At 50.9% G+C, this 19019-nt stretch overlaps 1 protein-coding gene across 6 annotated transcripts in view; it reads left to right on the plus strand.

Annotated features, from left to right (window-relative positions):
• Positions 1-19019, plus strand: part of LOC144156280 (nucleolysin TIAR-like) — a 169105-nt gene that overhangs the window by 17834 nt on the left and 132252 nt on the right. The window contains exon 1 of one of the 6 annotated variants that reach the window (XM_077688225.1): positions 15437-15496. The exons of the other annotated variants lie outside the window; for them this stretch is intronic. Within the exon in view, the coding sequence (XP_077544351.1) occupies positions 15452-15496 (45 nt within the window). The 5' untranslated portion in view covers positions 15437-15451. Of the gene's footprint in view, positions 1-15436; positions 15497-19019 lie in introns of those variants that run through there. 6 annotated transcript variants of the gene reach the window in all.

Genomic DNA, 19019 nt, shown 5'->3' on the forward strand with positions numbered 1-19019 from the left:
CGTACGTTCTAAACCGAATTAAATAGTGCACCTTTCCCCTTGAGTTGCCAAAAATTAGATTTTTTAGACTCCTAAGGTGACATAACAGATGTCGTTTTTCTGCTCCAAATCAAGCTTCTCCTGCTGCAAAATCGAGATTTCGCTGCTCCAAAAACTGCTCCCAAATCTGATTCAGCTGTCTCACCCCTGCATATATATGTTGACACCACGGCTGAGAAATGGGGTACAAAACGGGGCAGACGACACACGCCGTTGTTTTCTTTGAGAGGTGCGGGGGCCATACCTTGGCAAAACTGGACGCCACTCACTCACACTCACTCAGAATTTTTTTCCTTGCGCACTGACGCTCACTGGTCTCGCTCACCCTCAACACTTCAACTCACTCGGGCTCACGCTCACCACTTGCCGTCAACACTCTTGCTCACTTGCACCGCTCGCGCTCACCACTCATCACCACTCGCACACGAATGCGCAGCAGTCCCTCTATGAGTTGTACACAGAAAAGTACCAGAGCATTACAGTGTCAGAAGTTCATCCAAACCGTATTCCTAAATCAACACGCCACCAGAGAAGTAATTCCACATGCCCCGTAGGTGTTCCCGAAGCTAAGCACAATTGCACAATTAACAACCATCACAGCGAGCGGCCCCTGTGACAAATTGCCAACAGTGAGTACAAGCGCAAGAATGGCGCTTACCACCGTAAGCCCCACAAATCAGGCGTGTGCACTCATGAGTAGCAAGTGGGGCTCACCACTCGCGAATGGCGAGCGGTGCTCGTGAGAGGTGAGCAAGGCTCGCCGTGAATGGGGCTCGCACTCGCCAACATGAAACGATGGCGAGGCTCACTCACCACTCACTCGTGTGTGGTGAGTGGGGTTTGTGAGAGTGCAGTAGTGAGAGCCTGCCGACCTATGGCGGGGGCATGATGCGCAGGCACAGGCATGGCGGTTTCCAGTGTTGCCAGGTGAAGAAAGTGCCTGCTGAACTTTTCAGTGAATACCATCTGTACTAAACCGGAAGCACTTGCGGTTGAGATCACATGAACAGAAAGTGGCCCCCACATAAATTGTATCGTGAATAAAGCTGAAAGCAGCAGAAAAGCAGCAGAATATATTTTTAGCCATAAACATATTTTGCAAACCCTCTTGAATGAGCCTTTTATTCTTCGACAGTGTATAGTTATCTGAAGCATTCTTTAAAAAAATCTAATAGAAATCGCCTAACGTTAGCTTCACTTCATAACTGTTTGAACAAAATTAAAAAACTCTAATAGAAATCGCCTAACGTTAGCTTCACTTCATAACTGTTTGAACAAAATCATTATTCACTTTGTATTCACTTGGAAACCAAGAATCACTTTTCACACACCCTTAGAAGAAATGAAAAGTGATGTTAAATAACTCCAGAGTAAAGAAAAATTAGGACAGGGGGATCAATGTAACTGTCTTGGACAAGTTTTCAGTGCTGATCCAAACCACGAGATGGGAATCGGGTGCAAAATGAGCAACTGTGCGATTCAGCCAACACTATCTATAAATAGTAGGCTACCTCTGTCACTAAAAAGAATGGCATACAACGAATGCTTGCATATTGACAGAAGTGGCTTAACTCTTGTTACTGCAAAAAGATGGCCAATTTTTGACTCCCGTGAAACATTTTTTTTCTCTTGGGCTACTGGACACACACAGCATTGCTATGCATGAAATTGTAGCTTATAGATTAACTCTTTCAAACATGTCAGCAGCTTAGTGAAAGGTGTAGTTATTAAGAGTTTATTGGTCAACGAAACAAAAAAAAATGCAAAAAAAAGTGTACAAATTATTTTAAGATATCAAAGTTGTTTCTACGTTCCTAAGCTGCGATTCAATATATATATATATATATATATATATATATATATCAACGCTGTACAGCAAGTTATGGTTTTTTGTGGGCCCACCAACCTAGCGGCCCTGACAGCTGTGCCACTCCGCGAAGTCACTCTAGAGTAAGTCGGTCCCTCTAAAATGTGCATCCAAGCATACTTGTTTGTGTTCTCACACAAGGTGCTTATCACTTCAGTGGTAAAAAACAAGAAAAATCCAGCGCTCTTGAGAAGTGTCGCGTGTCGCTTTGCATCGCTAATCAGACGTGAGCACCAGGCTATATTGAAGGTAATAACGCGATACATGTGGTGCATTTGGCAAAATATCCCCGCCGCATGTTGTCCAGACCCTACGCATGAAAGTAAAACCGCAGTTAGATAGGAAGCCCGTTTTGGTTATAAATACAATGCGAAGTCAAAAATGAACCTTCCTTGGCAGCACCTGTCGAAGTCTTAGGCTGTTGAATGGGAGAGTCTTCATCAGAACTGAAATCTGAATATTCCACACCGTCGCTGGACTCATCACTGCTGCTGGGGTAGAAAAAATCAGCAGCAGCAGTGGCCGAAATCCCTGAAACCACTGTCCGCCTTTGCAGTGTGCGCATTGAAACAGGATGCCATTTTTGCCCAACTCACTGCTACCGTGGGTTCAAATTTCACTCGCGACGCCGTCTACCCACGCGAAATGTCAACAAACTACAATGAAACTGTAAAAGGAGTTTCCAATGATCACACCAGATCGCCACAGTTGTCCGAATAGCGCCGTTTTTACTTTTTGCGAGAGGTCTGAAAATCATCGTTCACCCGTAAACAATGGCCTATGGCATGGTCACAAAAGAGTTAAACAGGTGGCGCCACACTGTTATGCCGAGTCAACACTGCCGGCATTGGCTGAGTGCATTGAAGGGATCAAAACCCAACTATCCACAACGAGAATGCAAAATAAAAGAGTGCCCCTGTCGTTGTTCGCGCTGTGGTTGCGCTGTCCACTAGACGTGTTGTGTTTGTGCTCCCCAGCGGAAGCGCAGTTCTGTGTCGGCGCCTCCCGACAGTGCACCGATTAGTGTCCCCCGCGAAGGGGCCCTTTCCCTTGCCGGCGCCGCCCCCGACTCCGCGGGGTGATGGACAATGCACGGGGAGACGCTTTGGGACCTTGCTTCAGTCCAGTCGCAAAAGCCGTGCTCTTCTTGGGTGAATAAACCCTATTTTCAAGTGTGCCCGTGCGTCAGCTTGACGCTGACTGTGCGGACATAACAGTGGCGGCTAGGAAGTGTTTGTGCGACCCACGTTGAAAGGCAGAGTACTACGCAATGGCTACACACGCTTCAGGACCATTACCTGAATTCAACGGCACCTCCTGGGGATCATGGTTTGGACGCCTTCAATTCTACTTTGAGGCTAACAACATCGTAGACCCCAGCAAGAAGGCATACCTGCTCACGCTGTGTGGGAGGAGACGTACGACACCGTTTGCTTCAGCCAAGCACACCAGCGGCAGTGGACGACCACATCGTTGCGGCACTGCAGAAGCACTACGACCCAAGGCCATCCGAAGTGTACAGCCGGGCCCTTTTGCAGCGAAAAGACCAGATGGAGGGAGAATTGGTCAGTGCCTTTGTTGCGGCGCTGAAAAAACTGGCGGCCAATTGCAACTTCGGAACGCTGCCCACCACAACGGTAGCTACCGAACACCCACTCGCCACGCCACCTGCGAACCTTAACATGCTACCACTGGACATTATGCTCCGTGACCGATTTGTGTGCGGACTGCGGGACGACTTCCTACAACAGCGCCTGTTTGCCGAGACTGACTTGACGTTCGCAAGGGCTTACGACATCGCCATTCGAGCGGAGAGTGCCGGCAAGCAGCAGCGTGACATCCGGAAGCCCATCGAGCCGGCATGCCTCACAAATCACGAGCTCTAGCCCCCCCAGGCAAGTGGCAAAAACCCACCTATGGCGCAGCGCTGCTGGCGCTGTGACGAGCAGCACAGCTCGCAAGCATGCAAGCTTCAAGGCACAATGTGCCATTTTTGCAAGAAACGAGGTCACAGGCATGCATAACAGAGAAAGCAGTCGAGGGCACCCCCTGAACGGCACAAGCGCGTGAACGCCTTAGAGGCCATAAAGCAGGCGGAGACGCGCGGTAGTCTACCAGCATCACCGGCGCTGTATGACCTAACACCGTTCTCAACCTATGTACGCGATCGAAGATCATGATCGACGCCACCGTGCATCACCAGCCGATCCACTTCGAGGTGGATTCCGGAGCAGCATGTATGCTCATTAGCGAACATACATATCACCAGACCTGGCGGCAGCATGCGCCCATCTTGCTCGACGACGACACGCACCTCAGAACGTGGTCAGAGCAGGCTTTGCCACTACTGGGAAGTTCCAACGTAGACGTTTGCTTCAACGGCGCAAGCTACCACTACTAATCATGCGAGCGGCCGGATCTAGCCTCTTAGGCTGAAATTGGTTCAACGTTCTTGGGATAACGATCGAAGGTATCAACCAGGCTACTGAGGACAATATTCCAGAGCGACAGGATTTGGTGGAGCGACTTCAAAAGAAGTATGAAACGGTCTTCGCTAAGGATATTCCCGGTCACAACGGACCTCTCATCAACCTGAAGCTCCATCAGAACGCCAGCCCCAAATTTCTAAAAGCCAGGCCATGCGTACGACAAAGAGCTTCGAAAGCTCGAGTAGCAGGATGTCATTGAGCTGATGCAGCACTCAGACTGGACCACACCACTTGTTGGAGTCAGGAAAAAAGATGGAACTCTACGTCTTTGTGGAGACTACAGGAGCACCATGAATGTGACAACGAAGGCTTCTGCTTGCCCACTACCAACGCCACAGGAGGTTTTCAGCACACTCCGTGGAGGCCGAATTTTCAGCATGCTGGACCTGACCCAGGCGTACCAACAGCTGAAGGTGAGCGAAGAAACATCTGAATTGCTCATTATAAACACCACAAGGGGCCTCTACAGGGTTAAACAACTTCCGTTTGGAGTGGCAGCAGCCCCATCAATTTTCCAGAAGTACATGGAGTCCACGCTTGTTGGAATTCCAGGAGTGTGCGTTTACCTGGATGATGTGATCATTAGTGGCACATCAAGCGAAGAACACGCAGCACACCTAGAGCTGGTACTTGACGGGCTAGCCAGCGCCAACTTGCGCTAAAGCATAGAGAAATGCGGTTTTGCAGTGCCCGAGGTAAAGTTCTTGGGGCACCTGATTAATGCTCAAGGTATTCTTCCCACTGATGACAAGGTGCGTGCTATCAGGCACCAGCACCAACCAACAAGCAGGAACTGCAGTCCTTTCTTGGGCTCATTATGTTCTACGATTGATTCCTAGAGCAGCGAGCAACTGTGGCTAACGACCTGTATCACCTGTTACAAAATGATGCCCTGTGGAGCTGGTCGCAACGCCACCAGAAGGCATTCAACACGCTTAAGGACCTGCTCCGGCGGCGCATAGTCCTCAGGCACTACGATGAAACGAAGCCCCTGCTTCTAGCCTGCGACGCATTGCCCTACGGTGTGGGCGCAGTGCTCTCACAAGCCGACGACCAAGGTAGGGAAGCACTGATTGCTTTCACTTCCCGCACCCTTTCAGTGGCAGAGCGCAATTACTCGCAACTGGATCGAGGAGGAATCGCAATCGTGTATGGAGCCATACACTTTCACCAGTACGTTGCTGGCAAACACGTGATCATCATTACAGATCACCGACCTCTTTTGGGTATTTTGGGCCCCTAGAAACAAATACCTCATATGCTGTCCCCCCGTATGACACGGTGGTGCATAAAAATGTCAGCGTACGACTACGCGCTCGTGCACCGTCCAGAAAAAATACACCAGAACGCGGATGCATTGAGTTGTCCTACGCTCGGCGAAACAATTGAGGATCCTCCACAAGTGGGCTGCGTGCTGATGTTTGAAGCCCTGCCTAATCCACCGCTAACGGCCGACATGGTCGCCGTAGCGACGCAAGAGGACCCGACGTTGTCGCAATTGAGCGAGGCACTGCACCAAGGCCGCGTGCAGAAACTGACCGGAGAAAACTTCGCCTTTAAGAAAAGAGCAACGGAGTGGAGTCTCCATCGTGGCTGCGTGACACTCGGGTCACGAGTCGTTATCCCGCACGCACTACGCGAGCAAGCCGTGGCCCTCACCCATGCTGGACATCGAGGAGTAGTAGCCATGGAAAGGTGCGCTTGCAGCTACATGTGGGGGCCAGGAATTGACTACGACATCGAAGCAGCTGCACAAACGGGTCAAGCTTGCCAGGGAAACCAACAAGCCCCGCCCAAAGCCCCCATTCCTGATTGGGAGAAGCCAACAACTCCATGGCACACCCTGCACGTTGGCTTTGCAGGCCCAATCGAAGGAACAACATTTCTGGTTGGGGTGGATGCCTACACGAAATGGCTAGAAGTTGTACAAATGAGTGGGCCAACATCTGCGGCAGTCATCGACGCTCTGCGTGCGTTGTTTGCAACGTTCGGACTACCTCAAAAAATGGTACCGGACAACGGCACGGCTTTTGGGTTGGCAGAGATCAGGTGGTTCTACAAAGCCAACGGCATCGCAGCTGTGACATCCGCCCCACATCACCCAGCAACAAACGGCCAAGCCAAACGCTACGTGGCCGAACTGAAGAGGGCACTTCGCAAGGACGAGACAGGGTCATTACAGCGACGCTTGGCCCGCTTCCTTTTCAAGCAGCACACAACAGTGCAAAATACTGCAGGCCCGACCCCTGCGAGGCTAATGTTTTTGCGCGAAATGAGAATGCCTCTCCCAGCCGTTCGACCAGAGCCATCTTCAAAGGCGGCACAGGATGCCCGTGACCCACCGCGCAGGCGGGGGATGCAAAAGGGAGAACGCGTGCTCACCCACCAGTTCCAACGCAAGCCGGAATGGGTCCCAGCGACCGTGAAAAAACGGATTGGCCTGCGGTCGTGGCTCGTCGAGATTTCTGGCACGACAACTCGGCGGCACCTCAATCAGCTCCGCCAGCTGAGGCCGTCTTCAAGCAAACCAGCCCCTTCTGAAGAAAGTTGTGCATCGCCACCCGTCAACAGGGACTGGCATCTCGCTATGGAAAGCGCCCCTGCGACGCCGACAATCACATGTCCAGACGGCCAGCTCCCGTCTTCGTTGCAACCCCAGGCCGTCGACCAACGCAAATCCTCACGGCGTTTTGGGACCTTGCTTCAGAGCAGTTGAAAAAGCAGTGTTCTTCTTGGGTGAATAAACGCTATTTTCAAGTGTGCCCGTGCGTCAGCTTGTCGCTGACTGCGCGGACATAACCAGACATTTTGTAGGTAAAGTGAAAGGTTGCGTGGCACATTAACAACAAAACCGTACAAAATTGCGCCTTTTCAATTGGAGGTTGGGCTTCCCCACATGGTGCGCGAGTCATGCTTGCTAACATTTTAATATCTGATGAACTGTCCTGTGCAAGTCAATTTTTTTACAGGATGGGTTTTTCAAATGTTCATGTTCTAAATTTTTGTTACTACGGGAAATATTATATACGCTTCTTCAGCGTCTGGACAAAAATTTTGGCTAATTTTTTTTAGTCATTATTTATCAAAACATTTCAAAAAGTCGTGGTGTTGGAAATGGTGTTCAATTATCTGCATTTACATCACTGTAGTATCTGCTTAAGCAATATGTTTCGCACAAAAAAAAAAGTTTTCTTGGACCCCTAAAAAAATTTATTTCCAGCTGTAATGAAAGAGCTAAGGGATAGAAACTATGGTTGACATCACGAGCTGCTTGCAGCTACATTGTTGTCAACAATCTGCCCACTGCGCATGCCCAAGTCACTGTATACAATGGGTGTTGGGGCTTTGGACGGACACTTCCATCCCCCTGCTAGGCAGGTGGAACCACAGAGCCTTCACCCCTTGTCTCCTTTCTTCATTCTCAGCGGGTTGATTGTCGACAGTGGATCGTCCACGGTGCTGCACACAGCTTGTGATATGCATTACTGAAAACCCAGAAAGAAAGTCGGCCCAACCCATGCCACATTGCCTGTCAGGGCTTTCCAATCAAAGCAGCAGGCACCCTGAGGCATTTCCACTGGCCACACTGTGGACGAGCGGCCAAACTTGGGCGTACTAGGAGGACCTTAAGAGGGAGGGGGGTGACAAAGCGGCCCTGCGCAGCATGCACTGTCCGGGCCAGGGGCAATGGGAGAGTGGCTGACAGAGGGAGAGGGGCAACGGGAGAGTGGCTGTTGTCGTTTTTGAAAGTTGCATGCGCATCGGCCTCCACAGGGCTGCCTGCAGCTTGGGAAGTGAACCATAGAAGTGGAGGAAATTCTGGGGCAGGGTAGGAAAGCTAAAGAGAAGGCCTTTGTCTTACAGTGGCCACGAACAGTGGGCCCAATACCGATCCTTGTGGCACTCCGGAGGTCGAAACAAAGGGTATGGACAAAATATCATGAACATGGACATAATTTTGGCGCGTTGATAAATAACTGAACATCCATTTACAGAGCGCGGGACAGAAGCCATAGCCTTTTAGCTTTCGTATGAGTAATTCATGATGGACTCTGTCGAATGCCTTTGATAGATCAAAATAAATGCAGTCCACTTGACCTCTGTTTGAGACCACAGGGGACACGTGGGTCAGGAAGGAACAGAGGTTAGTTTCAACAGATCGCCCTCTCACAAAGCCGTGCTGTTGAGTTGTTAACAGCTTGGACAGATGAGCAGAGAAGCGCCTGCACACAATTCTTTCAAAAACCTTCGAAAAGCCACACAGCAAAGAAATCGGGCGGTAGTTGACGGGTTACAAGCATCACCTGTTTTAAAAAATGGGGCGACTATGCCTTTTTTCCAAAGTTCTGGAAAGACAACAGTGTTGAGCGAAAGATTAAAAACATAGGCCAATGCAGGGGCGATGAGCGAGCAACATCCTTTGATGATGAACAGCGGGATTTCATCAGCTCCAGCAGACCGTTTAGGTCTGAGCTTGTTTATCGCCGCTATGACGTCAGAGACGGTAATAGTGAAAAGGGAGCAGGTATCAGTACTGGCGTTTTGATCTGTATCTCTTGCACGCAAATCAGGGCAACCTCGTGCGCTAAGCGGCAAATCACATTCGCTAAAAAAAAAAAGGAAAATGTGTCCGCGACTTCCTTCGATGAGGGCAGATGACGGGTTCCAGAATCAGTGCGCACGCGCAAAGAGATGTGCGAAGATTGGCGCGTGTGGTCGTGCACATATTTCCAAAAAGACTTTGGATCGGAGCGCAAGCTATGCTCTGCTCGTCTTTCGTTCATAGCTTTATCACGTTGTGTTAGCTTTTTTACCAGAGGACGAAACGCCCTAAACTTTGCGTACGAAACGGTCAACCCAGTTTTCTTGAAACGACGGTGAAACATTTCCTTCTTGCACGATGCTGTTTTTAATTCTTTAGAGAACCATGTGGGAAAATGGCCGGAAATAAATTGCCTTTTCGGGATGTGCTGATCAACTGCCTCCTTAATAAGCGTGGAGAGTTTGGTCGCTGCTTTGTCTGCATCGCTTGTAGCATAAACTTCAGACCAAGTGTACGACTCAACGTGTTTGTAGAGATTAAAATAATTGCCTTTTGTGTAACAATACACAAGCTTCGAGGTTAGTACACGTTGATAAAAAGTTGCGTTAAAGGTTACCACGAAAGGCGGGTGGAAGGAATCAATGTTGACAAGAGATTCCGTTACAGCTTCCAAACTGCCGATACAAAAATTTGATACCATAATGTCAAGGGTGTTACCAGCCACGTTTTTTAAATTGTTGTATTGAATCAAGCCACTAACATTGATAAAAGTCAAGAACCAAGAGGCCTTGCTGGCCATCATACAATCACAGTCATCTGTAGTACCAAGCAACCAGTCAACCTTGGGAAGGTTGAAATCACCATAGAGTTGCACATGATGTTTACTGAAGTCAACTTCATCAGATAGTCTTGCTAAAATGTGTAATAAACGATGAGCTGTCGAATTTGGGGGGAAAATAATAGTTACCTATAAGGTAACTGCACCGGTTAGCCTGGATCTCGACCCAAACACACTCATCATAGGTTTCAAGATCATGCCTACGTGTAGCCTTTACCGCGCCTGAGACAGCTGTAAGGACACCTCCTCCGAACATCTGTCTTGTAGCTTCATAGTTACGATCACGACGGAACACAGTATAGCGATCTGTAAAATATAGGGAGTCGGATAGGTCTTGGCATAGCCATGTCTCCTTAGGCAAATTATGTCGGAAGCAGGAAGCTACAACATTGGCAAAAAATTCACTGGCCTTAGTACGTAGGCCTCTGACATTTTGATAATAGACCGATGTGGCTGATCTAGTGTCCATGACTGTCATTTTGGGCTTCTACAACACGGGTCTCATTAAGTTTATCAAAGAATTGGTGGAATATAGAGCCCTCGGGCTAAACACCGGGGGAGTTCAAAGCGGCAAAGGCCTCGTCATCACCAGAAAGGTGAAACGAGGCATCAGTCATACTTCGTACGCAGCTTCACGCACTGGACTGTTTTGTCACCCAGGACAGGTTTTAGCAATTCTTTAACGTCTTCAATCGACGTTCTGGGATCAAGCCTAGAGACGAAGAGAGCTTTGGAAATGGGTTTTCGTGGTATAGCCTTTACCTTGGACAACTTGGAAGTTCCAGATGACGCCGTTGCTCGACGTCAGTACTTCACCATCTTGAAACCGTCTTCCGTAAAGTCCGTCGGCGAAGTGCCACCACCACAACCGCTGGCAAGATCACTGCTTGCACAACCGTTAGCACCGTCGACGACGACATCCGGACGGTCACTATCGACGCTGGCGTTCTTTGATGATGGTGCCTGACGGTGCTTGTTGACGTTATGTTGGCTTATTCGATTCGAAGCACCAGCGCTGTCTGCATTGCCACAACAAAGGAGTTGACTAAATCGACGCTCAGAGGGGTGAACATGTAGTAACAATGTTTTAAATTGAGGCGTGCGTTTCGATCAAGTATCCGCCGCTGTCATGCGATTCCCGCCTTTCCTGTGATGCAAATCCGCAGCAGTGGAGAAAACGTGCAGTTTCTGGAGCACTGCGAAACTTCCTGTGCATTGCGAGAGGTCCCCGAAAGGTCGCGGGAGCTGTCGCCATCCCGGTGCGTGTATTTTTCGCTGCGTGCGTGCTGCATTTCTCGAAACCGTATGTGTTGGAACGTGTCCTGTAAGTTCTGTTTGAACGTAGGATAGCTTCTGAGTTCATTTTCGCCGGTGCTTGTCTTGTCTGCTGGAAACGCGCCGCTAGACCGGCCGAGCGCCCCGGCGATTTCTCTGGGGGAAACGTGTTGAGCCGTCGTCGGCTGCCGTCTTTTCGTCAGCGAGAGGACTGCTGTTCAATTTGTCGCAGTGCATTTTTCTCTTGTTTGCTACTTCCGTCACGTGTTCGCACTTGAAGGCCAACTGCACTCAAAATTTCGACCTCTTAAAAACCCTATTTTCCTACAGTCTGCTTAAAAAGAAGGCAACATGCAAAATACAACAGCTGTAATACGCGCGTGGACGCCGCGAGCGGTCAGCAAAAATCGGCGATTTTGAAACCGAAATCGAGAAGAGCGCGGCCATTGAAGTGACGTTGCAGCCGTCCAGCGATCGGCAGTACGGTCAGCAGCTCGGGAGCAAGACTGCGCACAAGCTCTACGCGCGCACGGGGCAGCAGAGCTCGACCGGTTTGCCAGCTGCGTGGCTGGCCGGAGGAATAAGCCCCCGTCGGCTGTGGCGGCACAGGCGCGTCATGGGTTTAAGCGATCCGCCGGCAGGTGCAGCGTGGTTTGCGGCGGAGCTTTTTTAAACGCTTCACACTGATAACGAGGCGTTTCACGGGGCCATACCACTCGTGACCCAGCTGATTTAGTGGTACTTACTATACATTAAAAATAAATTTGGGCGAAGTGAAATGTGACTGCAGTTGGCCTTTAAAACACCGGGATTTTTTTTTTTTTTTTTTTTTTTTTGCGTCTGAGCAAATTGGGAGAAATGCGACATAAAAGTGATTGATTCTGGATGGTGCACTGGTTGTGACCCTTGACATTTTGGGGCGCCTGATGAGAAAGACGCCTTTACGAGGCACGTGCCATTCAAGTGTGATTTACGTTTTGGTTGTCTTTGAATGAATTTCTCTTCGAACGCGTGCGCGCTTTGACAGCAGGAAGGTGTTCTTTTTTTGCTATGGTATGTGTGCGTCTAAAAATTTTGCAGTTATAGCATTCCGGGTTAATTTTGTAAATAAATGCAATAAAACGAAAAAGCAACGAGGAAAGTGTGTTCATCAATGTTAATGATCGGCGTAAAAGCGTCAACAAGCGAGACGCTGCAGGTGAGGAATGGACAGGACAGTGCTGATATGGTGGCTAGAAGGGGGAAGTGTGACGGGCGCTGAGAGAAAGAGAGAGATGAGAGGAGTGCGCGAAATGCGGTGAAGATTTTTGCGCCGCTAGGGGCGCTGCAGTGGACTGAGGTGCCGGCGCTCGCATCTCCGAACACTGCGTGCGGCATCTGTACGCGTGCTCTAATAGCTTCGTTGTCATCCGTCAGCCACCCAGTCCGCCGAACGAGATCGTTTATAGTTCGATTCCCGGCCACGGCGGCCGCTTTTCTGATGGAGGCGAAAAGCACAAACGCCCGTGTGTCGAGATTTCGGCGCACGTCAAAGTTCCCCAGGTGGTCAAAATTAATCCGTAGCCCTCCACTACGGCGCGCCTCATCGCCTGCGTTGCGTCGGCGCGTTAAACCCTACAATCAATCGGGATCGTTTATAAAATTTGTAGTCGCACAATGCTGTCGTCGAGATCAAGTACGTGCTTTGTACCCGGCTGCAAAAGCAAAAGCGGGTATGGGTCATGCACAGAAAAAAATATATTTTCGCGGCTTCGTTGTCCTTGGCGGATGCGTCCACGCCGATGCGATGCGATGCGATGCTGGGGCCAGGATGGAGATGATAAAACCCCGCACCCATACCAAAGATGTCACGTGACAACGCAGAGATAGGTAGTCAGGAAGAAGGTGTATTTACAAAAGACACCGTAGTCACCGGGAGAGCGGCTGGCTGATGGCGCGAACCCAGTCGAGCGGGAGCTCGGACTTCGTCTACCTTCTCTGCATTCCGTTGGTCATCTACCAGCGTCTTTCCACCGGAGCACATACCCAGATAGGGAGAGATTGGCCACGCGGATATGCGGGTGTGCTCCGTATAAGTTTCTCGGGAAGCTGGCCAAAGTCCGTGACAATATATATAACACAAAAATAAGGGTTGGCAGTCAAGAAAACCTCGGAAAGCAAAGGGGAGGTTGTGGTAGGTCATTGAAACAGATAAAGAATTTGGAAAGAAAGAAAGAAAGCGGATAAAAAATGCCCGCCAAGTGGGATCCGAACCCACGACCTCCAGAATACCGGTCTGGAGGTTGTGGGTTCGGATGTTTAGTTTAGGTTAGGTTTAGACTCCCAAGCACACCTCAAAAACGAAGCCCGAAATATCAAACGGGCTGACAAGGAGTTACCGTACGACTGTGTGGTTTGTGGACGTCATTTCGACGAAAGGTTCATCGAGAAGAATCAATGGTGAAGACGTAGAAACACCGCGGGACCGGCCGCAGTTGCGAGAGGACGCAGTCCCAACAGTGTTCCCTGACAAGACAAGACAGTATACAGCAGTATTTTGTTACAAAGACAAGACAGCTCACGGGGACTGACAAAAACATTTAAAACTGAGAAGGTGCCAGTAACCTGTCATGATTCTGAAGAAAAGTAAAAGCAAATCTCCTACACTGTGTCTCATGCGTCTCAAAATAGTTGTGTGGCGTGTTTATGCGAAGGCACGCAATTGCTCGTTCAAATGTTTAGATTTTAATTGAAGGGGATGTGCTTGCATGCATGCGCTACAAAAAAATAAACCAAGCGCTAAATAGCTCGACTCCGGTACCTATTGCGTTGTATCATGCATTCGCGCAAAATGTTCGAGATTTACTTCCCCGAACGCAGCCGCTAGGATCCCCTGAACATAAACCGCTGCGCGGTTCTCATTATTTTTTTTTTCTTTTTTGAACTGCGACTTCCAAGAGCCGTTCGTTGCAAACCAGAAGTGAAAAACTGCAGGCGAGTGCGTCAGTTGTCAAAACTTGCGCGAGTGAAGGGGGGCAGCGCATCGGGAAGCGGTGAGGCATTAGATATCAGTGGGGAAAAAAACGCTCCTTTCAGGCAAAGGCGGTCCCCCACCCTGTAAATATGAAAATGAACTGGCAGCTGCCCGTAGGCGGACGAGAGTTGAGTGTAGCCAATTCACGTAGCGAAACGTAGAAGTAAAAGCAACGTCGAACACTTCTCGTACATTTTCTCTGCTGTCTTGTTTCACGCCTCGCCGACATTACTGCTTGCATTGTAGTGTAATAATAGGGAAAAGGGCGACATCATGGCATGTTAGCGTATTGCGCAGGCGAGTTCACCAGTTTTGCCGCTCCACAGCACACTAGCATACAGGCTGCGCGGTTCCGCTCAGCGACGGGGCCTGACGGTGCGACGGCACCTCTGAGAGAGGCAGCGCCACCAAGAACGCCCGGCGTCTTTCATAACACGCGTCCTGAGCAGCTTTAGGCCACAACTACAAAGAGAAATCTTCGAGGCGTTCTGTATTGTCAAGGAAAATGACGAATGCGTAAGCACTCCGTCGCTGGCTTTGCACACAAACGAAAAAGCCTATCTACAGCGTCAATCACATTTTCTGTGAAAGCTGCGCCTTACGTATATTTTTAGTGTTTCTGTGCATTTGTGTGTGTGTGTGTGTGTGTGTGTGTGTTTTAGCATAGCGGCTCCCGTACGCTACGCTAAAGTTAGCGGGTAGCGGGACCGGACTGCGCATGCGCGCGCGCGGGGAGTGCGAGGAGGTTGCCCCTCAGCGGAGGGAAAGAGCGGGCATGGCGAAGGCAGGCCGCGCGGAACTAATCCACCCCACCGTGACGAATTTGCTCCCCCCAGTCGCGCCCCGCTACCCGCCGCCGTAGCGTTAGCGGACGGAGCACGCTATGCTAAAACTCTCTAATGTGCCGATGCGCCTTTGCGCTTTTTACCGGTCACCTTAGTACTGTTCGTCTTGGCTTTCTGTTTTGCCACCTTAGACACCGCGAAACGATCGCAGGGGGCGTCCGCTGAACGCGCTCTCTGCGAGTGCGAACAATGAGGCCGCCGCTTCCCAAGAAAATCGGCCCTCCGCCCTCTCGGCGAACTTGATCTTCGCCTCCCTGTTCACTAGCCAGGCGCGCAAGCACCGGAAGAGGTGATGAACGAAAATGCGGTTGCGTTCGGGAGTGCCTGTAGCCGAAGGAGCGGAGGACACGTGAAACGCGAGGAGTGCTGCGCCGGGAGAAGTCGGCGTGGCTGTCGCGCAGTGGCGACCAGTGTGGCGCCGCGGCCTGCGATGATCAGCTGTCGGTGCGGGGGGCGCTGCCGCCCGGGCGCCGCGCGTGCTGCGGTCCCTCCTTCGATCGGCCAGTGTGCGTGTGGCGGTGGCCGGAGCTGCTCGTTGGGCGATGCTGGCCGCCGGCGAGATGCAGTGGTGGCCGTTCCCCTTCCTGGTGAGCACTCTCTCGCGCGAGTGTCGGCACGTGCTCGCTGTCGTTGGCGGTCGCACCTCACCCGTGCAGCGGGCACGTCTCTGTCGAACGGCCCCAGCGATTGCCGGATGAAGCGGCGCAAACACCGTCACTTTGGCAGCTGCATTACAATTCGTCAGCTTTCCTCTCATTCACAAACTTTATTTCATTTTATTTTTTCTCCCCCGTACGCGTCCGTACGAAGGTGACCGGGCGACAAGGGGTTTTGAACGGCAGTCGTGCGCGGACAAAGTTCGTGATGTCGGCCGAACAAAGGTCCCTGTCGTTTCTGCGAGTCGTAATGCCTTCGCGTGATTCACGATGACTTGACTACCCTTTCCTCACCAGGGCTGTCCTGATATTCTTGGTTTTCGGGCAGCCGTTTTTTCCTCTGGCAAGCAGGTATATGTGTACTTTTTCTTATCAAGCGACTGTCTGCATATATCGTGTGATTAGCGATACTTTTTCTAAGTGGCCTGTTTCGGCAATCGCTGATTGAAGTATTGTACTCTGACAGCGGGATTTTATTGCACAATGAGTCGTAGTTCTCAACAGATTTTCAAATAGTATACTCTCGTGGCCGTTAGTCGTGTCATCGCCGTAACAAAGGTGGATCTTAAAAAGGGACACTCAAGACAATACCCAAGTTGGTCTAATTAGATATATTGGCTTCCCGAGAGAACGAACGTACCAGTTTTGGGGCTAGTATCAGTCGCCCAGCGGAGATGACGAGCGGATGTGCCATGTGCCCAGCAGAGCACAGCGACTTGAGCGGATGTGGCAAGAGTCACGTGACGAATAGAACGAGAAGCGCGCACGGAAGCTCTCAAAGAAACAAGTGAAACCTTTCTTTGCACTTAACTTTCCTAAGTCATACGCAATTATAAATGGACAGGTATACTTCAATCCGTGCCGACATTCGCAAGCTGCCAAGCCGCTGGCGGTTGCGATGGTTATTGCAGGTTCGACGTAGTCACATGCGTGTTGCCTCCAACTCTGTTTATCAAGGCTGCGCTACGTAATCCCATCTGTCGAGCCGTAAATTTAGTTTTAGAATAGGGTACGCAGCTGTACGCAAAGAGTTGCCGTGCGCTATTTCTTCTCGTCCGCGCGTACTGACGTCAGGATGCTTGCGTATCTCCTTGTTTACATCATGGCGGCGAGCAGTGCGTCGGCCGTCCGCGGTTCCGCTCTTCTGTGGGCAAAAATTTGCGTCTGATATAACAAGTTTTTTTTGCTCCTGTGTTTTTAAATGCGCCGCGCGAGTGGTTGCGCATTGCCCTCACGCAGCGCTGAATTGCCGTGACATCGCGCTCTGCCCGAACCGAAGCTTTGCACCCAGGCCGGCGGCCCGGCCTGTGTTGTGGTCGCGTTCGCATCGTAGTAATGAAATGCGGCGGCGTGCTTCTGTGGGTGGACTGTGCTTATTGTGTTCGGAATTATCACTAGCGACGATCCTTCTCGGCTTGCGCCGGGCAGCCGCATGGTAGCGAGAATGCGGGAAGTGATTGGGGGCGAGCGGCAACGAGGGCGGAGAGGAAATCAACCGGAGGCGCTCGGTTTCTGTGCTTGAGCAGTTACCAGTGGCTGCTCGCGCAGGGAGACCAGTGCGGTGTGGCGCATGTTTGTTTTGTCCCCGGCACCCGTTTCCTTGTGACGAAGGCGGACATCATTCAACGGGTACAGGCCAGCGAAAAGATATCGGCTGCTGAGGTATTCGAAATTCCTCGCAGTATTTTTGAGCGCAACACTGCACATCACATGTGACGTAAAGTCGAAGGCAGCACGTCCCGTACGACCCGCTCCGCCCCTTCCATTGTATGTCGTGCGCAAAGCGGCTTTGTGTTCGGACACTAAAGACGACGGCACTGAGTGCTTCGAGCGCGAATTTAGAGAGCTGTCAGCGTTCCGATGCGCCATCCCGAATGACACAACGGCACACGAGTTCGTAAGTGCTGACGGCGATGTGCAGGCTGTGGCGGACATCACCGATGCCGAAGATGAGAACCCTACTAGCGGTCCCGGCGATGTTCCCAATCGCCTACTATAGTGCCTAATATATTCTAAGCACTATACGTCTACAGCAGCCGAGCTTGCGGCAGCGTTATCAGCCGCTATTGTGGCGCAGTGGACAGCACCGGATTTTCTCATTTGTACCGCTTTCATAATTTTGGCAGTTTGGTGATCGTTGACGCAGAAGCAGCAGCAAGGAAAGCTCGCTACATTTTTCTTGCTCAATAAAGTGCTGTGGCCGTCGTGCTGTGGTTCGACTTTTCTGGGCTTTGAGGAATAAATCGGTAAGCTGCCGCTTGTCACGTTCTCAAAAAACTCTCACTGATGTGCGGAGTTGTCAGGTAATCTTCAGACAGGTGTATTACATATTTCTAATCGTCTGATAGGCTTATATATCGAATTATCGGGTATATCGAACTACTTTGCGATCTTAGAGTTCAATATATCCGTGTTCGACTGTAGTTGCCTTCAGTGTCCCTTTAACGCGTGCCGCAGTCTCGACACACGAACGTTTTTAATTTTCACCTCCGCCAGGAAAGGGCCGCTGCGGCGAGATACATGTGTGACAAACTTGGCCTCGTAAACGCATCCCTACTAGCGCCATCTAGTGGTTTGCTTGGGGCTCTTCGGCCGGGCTAGAGCGACGGCGTGCGCGCGTTTGTACGGCCTTCGCAAGGGGCCTAGTTCCTGCCTGCGGCCGCTGCGAGGAGCCGGCGCTGCGGGCCCACCCTCCCTAGAGCCACTAAATAAGCCACGCTAAAGAGTAATGACACTGACGCACGGCGGCAGCCATTTTGGTACGTAACGCCAGGGTGGCCAGCTTTATGCGCCTTGCGGCTGCATTGACGGGCGGAATCGGTCCGGCCGCCGCTTGACAACCATGAAAGCTGTGTGTACTTTTCGAAGATTTAAAGATAGCGCGACGGTGCGATCGGGTAGCGTAGCTTATTCAGTGGCTCTATGTTACGCCAGAGCCACTATTAGGCTACGCTTTTAAAGTGGTTCTAGGTTACGCCGGCGTTTTCCACTTCCCGCCGGTTGAAGCAGCCCAGTTCAGAGCAGCACGGCATCGCTGCTCTGTCTGGGGGAATCAAAGCGCACTTTCAACGTGTCATACAGCCTCACTTCGCTCCGAAAATCACGACTTATCGAAGAGCGCGCGCGCGGCACCACAGAGGCACCAAAATGTCACGTGACGCGGTTCGGCCAATGTCCGCTGTCGGCGGCATACAACAGTGACAGAAAAGAAACACCTGATCTAGTGGCTCCAACCATCCCACTCCGCGGGGAAGCTATGTGCCGCTGCTGCTCTTGTTTTCTTTTTCGCTACAATCCTGGCTACGGGTCTACGCCAAAAATGGGGAAGGGGGCCGGTGTAGAAAGAAACAGGCGAAGACAGCGCCGTGCCCATCAACGAGCAATGGCTTCCGATAATTATTGTAGCGTAAGCTGCACTGGCCGAGGTTGAGCAGTTTCGCGTGGACCTTGAAGG

This window comes from Haemaphysalis longicornis, unplaced genomic scaffold (genome assembly GCF_048455015.1).
Source record: "Haemaphysalis longicornis isolate Haplotype H1 unplaced genomic scaffold, Haemaphysalis longicornis Haplotype H1 scaffold_1, whole genome shotgun sequence".
NCBI classification, from domain to species: Eukaryota; Metazoa; Arthropoda; class Arachnida; order Ixodida; family Ixodidae; genus Haemaphysalis; species Haemaphysalis longicornis.